Source organism: Lactuca sativa, chromosome 6 (genome assembly GCF_002870075.4).
Source record: "Lactuca sativa cultivar Salinas chromosome 6, Lsat_Salinas_v11, whole genome shotgun sequence".
Classification (NCBI taxonomy): Eukaryota; Viridiplantae; Streptophyta; class Magnoliopsida; order Asterales; family Asteraceae; genus Lactuca; species Lactuca sativa.
Genome location: NC_056628.2, coordinates 36,295,833 through 36,307,112, shown reverse-complemented (window position 1 = coordinate 36,307,112; position 11,280 = coordinate 36,295,833). Strand labels below are relative to the sequence as shown.

Genomic DNA, 11,280 nt, shown 5'->3' with positions numbered 1-11,280 from the left:
ATAGGTAGGGACAGGAAAAGTCCGTTAAAATTCATAACTTTGTCGTCCGATGTCCGTTTTCGCCTGTCTTTTTATCGTTGAGTTCCTATTAATGAGATATTCGATTCTCTTTTAGTTTGTGTCGGCTAAAAATCGCTCGATCTAAAATTTGAACTCCGGGTTGCACACTACTATGTCATATCTTAGAAAATTCATGACTTCCTCATACGAAGTCAGATTTGATCGTTCTTTTTATGCATGCTCTTGGTTTAACGTATACTACGACTTTCGTTTTGATCGCTAAGACTAAAAACACTTTATCGCAAAATCACTTTTTACATCATACAGCGTCGTGCTGGTTTTATCGCAAAACTTCGACATGTCATAACTTCATCGTTATAACTCAGATTTCAGCGTTCTTTATATGTCAGGAATCCTTGTCACGACTACTACAACTTTCTTTGTAGATATTGGGTTTATCTAACATTTCATTTTTGACACTTATTTTCATTCTTAATTTATTATATCATTATAAACAAATATAAAGCACATAAATTCACATAATTCACATAATACTCAAATAATTCCTTTTTATTACTTTAAAATAAGTTACATTTGTTGATTCTAACTATTACATCATCGCATCAATGCTTAGCCTCGAAACACAGGCGTTACGTTAAATCGTTGTATCTTTTGCATCTAGAAATTATTGCCTCTAGAACTTCATGAAATGTTCTACTAATCGTATCTCCCGATCGTTGAAATTTCTCCCCAAAATCTCTATTGGACACACATAAAGCAAGAGCGTATAAAAAAATCCCCAAGATTTCCACAACCAATATTTTATCACTTGAATCCAATCTATACTTAAATTCAAGTTCTTCAACTAGTTTTTAAAAACCTATTTGGTGCATTTGAAATACATTAACACAACGAATAGAGTGACCATTTATAATTTCATTCATCCAAGACTCTCCTGTTTTAGTTGATGTTATACAAGGTTCCTTGTACATATATTTGAAAACGTATGCAGAAGCTAAAACACACACAGAGCATGAATCCAATAATAGTTTTAAAAAATAAAGTTTCTTTCGCCTCTTCCTTTCAATATCCATTCAAGCACATGCACCTACTCAAGATGATTATTATAAGCATAAAATATGAAAGAATCATATAACATGTTTAAATTAATCACAACACAATGCATCATAAATCCAATATGTAGCATTAAAATTTGAAATAAAACAATATACAAATTAAATGACCAACTTAAATTTAAAAAAAAAACAGATCAATAATGAATCATCTATAAGATTAAAAAAAATTAGTTATTGTTGCTATTCTTATAATTAAACAATCTCAGCCTACCTATATCATATGGAGTGTTAAAAACAATTCACTTTTTTCTGGATCTTCAAACAAACTCATTATAAAGCACCACAGCTTGCTCCCTTTGTTATTATCACATCATCAACCTTTGCTTAATCAAACCTACAACTACAGTGATACTAAAATCATGACGTTGATTGAAACTAGATATAGCTGACTATAATAGTTCAAGAGTACATTTTTAGTGGTATGTTGTTGATTCATAAATCCCTTAAACATTACAGATCCAGAGGACTCTCTATTTTTATGTTTCATCTGTACATGTTTAAGTTTGGAGCTTTCTTTGGAACTATTTTGAAGTTGAATAGATCCCCCATTATTGTTCAATGACGAGACACCACCAACCCAATTCATTAAATTTGAATAGAAAGCAACATATTCCAAGTGAGAAAAGAACAAAGTTTCATCACTAGTTTGGACACAATCATCGATTGCTACATCATCATCCGCCATTAGATTTTCATCATCAATAATAACATGAGGCATAACATTGAGAGTACTAGGGTCCATGGATGGTGTCACACTCTCATTATCCATTCGTATGTATCTATATGACTGTATAGATCCTTGGTTTCGTTGTATGTCTTTAAGTGAGGTAACTTGGAAGTGTTGGGTATTTCATATCCGAGTAGTTCTTTGTGAATAAAGAGGTGGACCTTCTAGAGATACAACTATGATTTAGGATATATAAATTGAATTTGAGATGAGGTTATTGAATTGGTGTGTAGGGTTACGTAAACATGTTGTTTCACGTCGAGAAGGTGGCCTGAGGAGTAGTATATGCGTTCAACATTGGTGTTTGCTGGGGAAAACAGGTTTGGGATTTGTGTGGTCACCGATGGGGTTAATGTGTGTAAATATTTGTGTTAAAAGAGATTTTTCTAGATAAATGAGTTTTAAACAAATGGTGGTGTTGTCGGGAGAGGTAGAATCTAATTGTTTCTTGGTTTAGCGACCGAAGGGGTGTTGTATTCAAAAGAGGTGTTGTTTTGGGTGGTTGGAGAAAGAAATTTGGAAAGGGAGTTGTGGATGTACATAATGTAGGATTTTTATCCATTAGAGTTGGTGTCGATGGCGTTACCAGAGTAAGAATGGACTCCAACGATAGCATGGGACAAATTGGGTGGTTGGCTGCCTCACTTCCTTCACTAGTGGGATTATTTGCCATCTCCGATGAGAGTTTAATGTGTGGTTTTAGTATCGATTATCACACACAAAGCGCCACAAAATGACGTGATATCGATCTCCAAGAGGTCTTCTTAAACTGCTGCTACAACGAGGATTTGGAACCATACAAGAGAAAGTCATCATCCGTTCTCCGGGAGGGGGTCCCATAAAAATGCTCTGATGATCAAGTTAATGGATTAATATATATGTTATAGTGAAAACATGAGAGTGAGAGAGCTTAATTTTTCCAATGTACAAGGGAGACCTTTTATATTCATGCCTCAAATCCAGTACGTACGAGAGACAAGGACGTCAGATCCAAAATGAGTCGGGTGTGCTGACTGGGTGATCATGTTCTTCTTTGTGTCAAAGCTTGTGATTAGTTTCGGTGATAATGCTCTAAGCATTACCTTTTACGTCTGGAGACATTCTCTTTTGTCACAAGGTGAGAGTATATGTTAGAGGAAGGAGAGTTGTATAGGCTTTCTAGCATAAATTCCCATCGGCTTTCTGTTTCTGGCTATAAGAGTGGACACCCATTCAACTACCATTTTATGGGCAATTTCCTTATACCCCCTTATAGTTCGGCTTAGTGAATGAGGTATACTAGAGATCCGACTGACTTAGTCTTATACATATAGTAATTAATTTTTAATATTATATATAAGGTATATTTTAAAACCCTTTTTCAAAAATACTAGGTTTAATTTACAAATTTCGAAATTAATAAAATTAATTCAATTTAAATTAAACCAATAAGGATTAAATAATTTATTTACTATTAATCAATTAATCAAATAAATTTTAGTCCAAATCCAATACCCTCTAATTTTGAAATTAGGGTTTGGGATTTACCAAATTTATAATTATCCAATTTTAGGGCATTTAAAACTAATAATTATCAAAAACAAGGAAACCCTAACAAAACCCTAGCAATTTTCGAAAATCAAAGAAGGAGGCTAGGGTTTCTGAAACCCTTGCCCAAATCAAAAACCATCAAAAAAATTTTGATCTTATTCAAATTTTTGCAAGATCACAAAGAACATAAGCTCTGATACCATTTATGGGTTTTATAGATAACGAAAATCATATTTTTGGCGGAAAACATAAAACCCTAAATTCACATACACCCTAAAGGATCTATGTTCTCACTATGATATGCAAACAACAATTTGAATTCAAGAACCCTAAAGTAGATTGCTATTTTCGAAATTAGAGAAGGGTAATTAGAAAACATACCTTTTAGTTTATTATTGTAAATACACTTGAATTCCTTCCTTGTAGAACTTCAGAAAGCCAACACCAGAAATCTCATGCCTCTAATGACTCACACCCAAACACTAGAAAGTTGTAGACTATTGAAGAGAGAAAGGAAGGATATTATTTTCGGCTCTAGATTATCTTAGAACAGGTGAATCCAAAAATCACAAGGGATAAGGGTATTTGTAAGGCTTAAGGAGGTGCATAAAAGGCAAGTTTCCTTATGGATAACCCTAACCCTTTTCTTTCCCCTAAAACAACCCCTAGTATTCCTTAGAGCCCAAGAAAGGCTCCCTTAACCCCTCTAGAATCGTCCCCTATCTAAGAGAGTTTCTAAAATCAGTCAATATTCAACTATTAGACATTGACACTTTTTGTCATTCCACTTTTAATTATTCCAACTAATCCCAAATTAATTCCAATTAATTTCTGATTAATTTATAATTAAACAACATAATTTCGAATTAATAATTTTTTCTCAAAAAATGTTAATAAATTAATAAATCGGTCTCTCTCTCCAAATATCATTACAGTCTCTTACTAGGTTTGAAGGAAACCCAAAAGGAATTTGATAATAATTTAATTAAAGTCTTAGACACCTAATCCAACAATAATCATAATCTAAAAAAAGACAGTGTGCGATCTATAACTCCCCTTTTTAGTTATTGAGGATTAACTACCATTTTCTCTTCAATTCTTCCATTGATGCATATTAATCCTTATTCGTTGCTCATGGTCTATTCATACAACATATCAAGTTACTTAGAACATGTATTAGCCTATTAACAACTTAATATTCTTCTTTGGTCAAAATGACCATTTAATGGATCATAATTCTATCTACTCCAATAATTAAATTAAAAATCTCATACTACCCAATTGATTATAATCTACATGTAATGCATCAATCATGACCTTACTAGTTAGGGTTTCTAATACTAACTCCCAATAGATTGATTTCACCATGGAAATCACTTCCAAAGCTTGTTAAAAGCTTTTAGACACTACCAATAACATCTTACACAAGCTATAGGTTGATCAAATCAACCAATCCTTGTAATCCAACATCTCTAGCTTAGTGGAAAAATATTATCTTAGTGGAGAGAGGATGAAAATCCTTACAATCCAGCATCTCTAGCTTGTTTGGGAACCGTTTTGGCAGAAAAATCGCCCTCTCCAACTCTCTAATCGATCCCCATTAGAAATGGTCAAAATGAGCTCTTAACAAGTTATAACCTGTGTTCTGGCCTCGTAATTGCGTTGTGATTGAATGCACACCATGTTGCGGTGCCCTAAATAATTTATGGTCAATGGCAACATACTTACACCACCATGTTGTGACAAGCTCTACAGCACACCATGGTGGTTGTACATCAGCAAATTAGATTTTTTATTCCATTCCAACCTTAGGGATAACTTTTATCCCAACTTCTAACCTTCATAACTCCTTCATTCTATACCCGTTTTCTATAATCTTTATATCCAGGCTAAGGTTGGGATATACTCTACAACTTTTTTAAGTCACTTATCATCGACTTAATATGGTTCTTAATCTATTAAGTCACAAAGTTGGACGAAAAAGCATAAAATTTCCCATTTTACCCTTTTGACCAAAATGTTAATGCTCATGCATTCCTTTTCTTGAACTTACTCGTTTAACCTCATCTAAGTAACTAAAACTCATCTTGGTCATTTTCATGAACTCACAACTTCATAAACTTGCTAAATTCCTCTAAATGACCATTTTGTCATTTTGTTCAATATTTGAATAAAAGTCAATTCTCTCTAAATTTCAGGTTCTTACATCCATGGTCATCACATGAAAAATCCCCTATCCACCCTTGGGTATAATTTCTCCCATCTCAACTCATGTAATCAATACTTCTAAGCATATCGAGAGAACCATGTCTTTTTTCATGTGTCACATTTTGAACATAATTCAATGAAGGTTTTTGTAAATAGATACCACCAAATATTTTAATAACACATTTTGACAATATATATAAACTTTCATATGCATTTCTTTCATACATTTTCAAATACTCGTAAACGGAATTGGGTGACTCCCTGTAAGCCATCAATCGGATTGCTACCATACGTTTTTGCAATGCTATGAATCTCTGCCTACCCCAGCCTCCTCCACGCCGTTAATGACCCATACCCAATAGCCTTACTAGTGGCTGCTATTGTTACGATGAGGGAAAAAAAGAGGGCAAACTGTGGTGATGAAGGCCGACAAAAATAGAGAACGCCGAGACAATCTTGTAGGAGATAAATAAGTACGAGGGGGAGAGAATTTGGTTGTAATGCCATAGGAATGCATTTTTTAAATTTGAATATAAAGAGAGGGGTGTATCTAGGTGTGAAGTGTATCTGTGGGGTTTTTAATTTTTACATGTGAACACAAGGAAGAATACAATGGGGATAAGAGTGAGGTGGCTGGTGAGGATGATATTTCATGAGGTATGTGTTGTTGAGTGTGTGTGTGTGTGTGTGTGAGAGAGAGAGAGAGAGAGAGAGAGAGAGAAAGAAAGAAAGGGAGGCTCATTTCTATTAATTAATTACAATTTAAAGAAAAATATTAAATTTCAGTAAAGATATATCAGTAATTTCACAAAAAATTAACATTTATTTTTATCATATTTAGCCATAAGGACCGTTTTTACAAAAAATTTAAAACTTAAGGACCATCTTTACAAGAATTTCATCATAAGGACTAAACCGGTACATTTTTGTCAAGCATGTGGACCGTTTATGTAATATTGCCTTAAAACTTGTAACAAAAAATAATGAATATCAATAACAAAAATACATGTTCAATGTTAAAGTGTTAAACGATTTTAATTGATATTTTTTCTTGGCCAAAATATAGAAAAACACAATTATTTATCTATCAACATTCAGATAAAACCCTTATATTTTTTTTATATGCAGAAAAACTCTTACATTTTCAATTGTCTTTCATATTTATACAAATATTTGTCTTTTTAAGAAGTTATCGGTTTGTTGTGACATAATATTTATCTTATTCGTTTTTATGTGATATGGAAAAAAAAAAGCAATGTCATTTATTTTTTATTGAGTAAATGAGTTATTACTCACAGTTTACCTAGGGCCGGTCCAAATGTATATGGGACCCGGGGCGAAAAGAAAAAAAAAGGCCCCTTAAAGGCAAATATAATAAAGAGTAAAAAAATATATCATTTATTCTTCACTATAAACATGTTCAATTAGCAATAATAAGCAAACCAATTGTTTATCTTTTGAGTTAGTTTGAGTTTGAACCAAATTTACGCCCTAAAAATCATTTTGGTAATAATTGTTTTATATATATATATATATATATATATATATATATATATATATATATATATATATATACACACACTACATAGCCCATAAATTTTGGGGCCCCTAGAGCCGTGGGCCCTGGGCGGTCTCCCGAGTTACCCACCGTCTGGACCGGCCCTGAGTTTACCTTAGACAAGAGGCAACAACACTTATTTTTGTTTTCATGTTAACCTAAAAACGTAAAAGATAAATATCATGTAGAAAAACATTTATTTCTTAAAAAACAGATATTTTGTTTAATGTGAAAGGTAACTACAAATGTAAGGGTTTTTCAATATATAAACAAAATGTAAGGGTTTTTCTGAATTTTGGTAGATAAATAGTTTCTTTTTTTTTTTTTTTTTTTTTTTTTTTTTTGTATTTTGCCCTTTATTCTTTAATATTAGAGTAATGAGTTAATTATCAAAATTTCTTTTTTCCATCAAATTTACATTAAACTGTAGAAAATTAAAATTAAACAACAAAAGGTTTAATAAATAACTAAATATGTGATATAAGTTCAATTAATTACTTAACAAATATATTTATGTATTAAAAAAAATCAAAATTACCAAGTTGACGGAGTTGAATCGATTTTGCCAATTTTATTTTTTGATAGATTTACAGAAAATTGCCCAGGTATATGTCAAATTCCAAAAAACTCGGCTGAACATGGCAAGTTTCACAACAATGATAATGATATTAAAACGTTTTACATAAAATCTTAAATATAATAAATTAAAACACCCTACTCAATCAAATAAAACATTAAAAATGAAAAACTAACCCAATTAGAATTTTAGAAGTAGTCAAAGACATGTTGGGCCTGTCAGTCCTGAATCCTTTTATACGGTCCTACTTATTACATAACGAAACCATCGCCCCCACCTCCCACTCCCACTCCCAGTAGGCCAGTTGTAATAGTACAAGACGATCCAGTCAATATATACAAAAAAGTGATTACAAAGATCCACCATTACTCCACACATTCAAAAAAAGATATCACTTTCATGAATCATGAGTTCCTTCTCAAATTTAACATTAATTAAACAATTGACATGCATAAAAAATGCATTATTAGCCTAATACCACCTCAAACAACACTTAATTAGTCAATGCAAAGGGTAAACTGCATTGCTATTTGATGATGAATTCCCTATATCTTTAAACGGAGATCTCACCAAGTAATTATACCCTTTTCTTCGCCCTTCACTCGACATTTCATTATCCCTCGTTCGGTTTTCCTTCAATCTTGAAATGAGTATCCTTTTCTCCTTTGCAAGTTGTTTCCCCAATGACAATGGTTGTGAGTCTTTCTTACTTAGTTCAACTTTCTCATGTCTATTACTATCTATAACATCACATTGTCCCTTCATTCGACAACTTATCCCAATCTTTGCCTCCTTTTCGATTTGTTTACCTAAAGAAACCACCGGCTTCTTGGGCGTTGAGATAATTTCATCTTTCTTTAACTTTTCAAGCTCACCCTTCACCAAAACAACCTCCGTTTCGAGCTTGTTGGCCTTCGTTTCGTACTTGATTGCCTTCTCTCTCCATTCCTCAACCTAAAACCAAAATAATAACAAAAAAATGTTAAGAATTGTTGAATCATGTCAAGTCCTTGATTTTTTTCTCCTTAAGGGAGAAAGATAGATATATAAAGACAGATGAGACTATTTCTAGCTAGCTAATATGAGACACCTAACATGTCACATTGACATGATGTGACATGATACAATATTAGATATGTGGAACAAAAGCCAGAGTTTACATATATAAAGACAGATAAGACAGTGTCTAGCTAATGTAGGACACTAACATCAGCATGCGCAACACACATAAACATGGAGCTTACATCGGATTGGAGGGTTTGGATTTGGTTATTGGAAGCAAGAGCTTGACTTTCCCAAAAGTCTTTTGAAGTTTGAAGCTCTTCCATCTCATGTCTCAGTTGTCCAAGCATCTCTTGCATTTGTGTCCATTGTTCGGTCTCGGCTCTCACTTGCTCCACTACTCTCTTCACCAACACCTTACAACGCCCCGAGCATTTGTTGTTAGCCTCCAATGATTCCTATTATAAAATGTACTTTCTTTATTCAAATATCACTTCACATAACCACAAAAAAAAATGGTAACACCCCAAGCCCAAAACCCAAAGTTACATATTAGCCCAATAAGGACTGAATATGATTCACAAAGTACCTTGGTGTGATTAGCAAATCTATTAGAAAAAGAAAAGTGATCAGGGAAATCGATTCGTTTTGAAGTAGAAGCCGAACTTGCAACCGAACTATTGATGATGGATCCATATTCCTTCTCCATCATCACATCAAACACACCCTTTGATAGCCCCTCCATTTTTCTTTCCAACATTTCAACCTGCAAATTTAAATTCAAAAATGAAACAGTCAAACAGATAACCTCCATGGATCAAAATATAAAAAAAGTTATATAATCATTAATATAAACTGAAGGAATGATCTTACATCAGTGGACTTGGGTTGACTTTTGCAGTTCAAAATGGAGGTGTTTTCGTTGACTTCAGAATTTGATTGATCATGGAAACTTGATTCGTTCTTCCTCTCCTTGTATTCATCCTCTGGTAATCCTCCAAGCTTTTCCAATCTTCGTTGTAAATGTGATGCCTTTTTATCGAAGTTTTTACATTTCTGAAGCTCACGATCGTCGCTGCCATTATAGCTACTCTGCAACTCCTCTAATTTCTCTGCTAATTCTTTCATTTCTTCCTCCAACACCACTTCCATGTTCTTCCCTTCAAAAAGCTTCTTTCTTCCCTGTAAAACAATGGATCAAAATCAAATTCAGAGGCAAAATAAGATCGGTGTATTTAAACAATGTTGTTAATTGGGGAAAAAAGACTTACAGAAGCAAGATTTTGTAAAGCAGATTTGAGAGTTTTTTCAATTCGAACCCGATTCTTCTCCAATTTCTTTAACGCGAACTTCCTTTCCATTCTCAAGAAATTACACTCTGCTCGCAATATCTCCGCCTGAAACCTCCACTTCTCTTCCGCCAGCCGACCACCAGCGTCCTCCTCCTCCACCACCTCCGCTTCCACCCTCTCTCTTCTCTCCGACGAACTCAACAGCACAACCTGATCACGCGTAAACTCTCTATCCGCACCAAACAAACTCTCCAGCTTCCCTTTGTAATTATACGTCTGAATCATCCCGGAACCGGTGGTGGCCGAGATGGGTTGTTTATTGACGGTGGCTCTGGGTTTTTTCCGGTGAGTACTACGCCTTCTAGGTAAGTTAATGATTTTTGGGCTAGGTGGTGGTGGTGTTAGGTGCCATTTGACCCTCCTACTTCTTGTTGACATTATCGTCTCCCTACTTCTTCAATCACAGAGTTGAATTTTTGCCTTTTTGGGTATAAATAAAGGGTTTTGAAATGAACTGATGAAGGAGAGAGAGAAGTTAGCGTGCAGTGGAACCTCGTAATATGAAAAGAACATGGATTTGAATTAAAAGCAATGGGGAAGGTTAATTTAATTGATTTATATGAAGGCTTTTTGTTGTTTGTTGTTCTTGGAACTTCGAGGCGTAAGTGAAAGAAAGCAGCAAACCAAGTTGGTGGCAATGAACAGAAAAACTAAAAAGCAGCAGCGGGACTGCAACGGAGCCTCGTGCTTTAATTGTCAACACATATTTCTTGTTTATTCACACAATAAATGAATTCGTACTATTTTTTAGTATTTATTTAATTATATATATAAAAAATAAAAAATATATATACATAAAGAATACACACAAACGATGAAATGATGTAGTTGTTTGATTGTATCGCCAAATCGTAGATTTGATTGTGTTCTTCTTTCTCACAAAACCATTATTAGGTTAGTTATTATGATAATCAAAACTACAATTTTACTATTTTAGTGTAATTGATTTGATTAAGTAATGATTTCATTTATTTACTTTTTAATGGATGCACATTATGTAATCGAAAATAAGTTAATGTCTTTTAAAAAAAAAATCATTCAAATATCATAATTAATTTGTAAATATAAGTATTAATATGTTTTTTTTTTACTTGCAAATCTAATATATTCCTAAACTAAGTGAGGGTTGTTTGTTTTTTATAAAAAAAACTTATAACACTTATTGTTGCACGGCACAGCATATGCATAAT

General features: G+C 33.4%; 1 protein-coding gene across 1 annotated transcript; it reads right to left on the bottom strand.

The window, feature by feature from the left end:
- Positions 1 to 7,787: 7,787 nt before the first annotated feature.
- On the bottom strand, positions 7,788 to 10,769 carry LOC111894167 (uncharacterized). Its single transcript, XM_023890253.3, has 5 exons — positions 10,010 to 10,769; positions 9,612 to 9,920; positions 9,328 to 9,504; positions 8,981 to 9,196; positions 7,788 to 8,690 (listed from the first exon to the last, which is right to left on the bottom strand). The coding sequence occupies exons 1-5, from the start codon at positions 10,466 to 10,468 to the stop codon at positions 8,238 to 8,240; spliced, it is 1,614 nt and encodes a 537-aa protein (XP_023746021.1). The 5' UTR covers positions 10,469 to 10,769; the 3' UTR covers positions 7,788 to 8,237.
- Positions 10,770 to 11,280: the final 511 nt, after the last annotated feature.

Excerpts from the sequence above, each read along its gene's own strand:
- LOC111894167 (XM_023890253.3), bottom strand. The coding sequence starts at position 10,468 with ATGTCAACAAGAAGTAGGAGGGTCAAATGGCACCTAACACCACCACCA. Across the intron at positions 9,505-9,611 it reads GTCAACCCAAGTCCACTGAT|GTTGAAATGTTGGAAAGAAA; the intron begins GTAAGATCATTC and ends TTAAATTTGCAG. Across the intron at positions 9,197-9,327 it reads GATTTGCTAATCACACCAAG|GAATCATTGGAGGCTAACAA; the intron begins GTACTTTGTGAA and ends ATTTTATAATAG.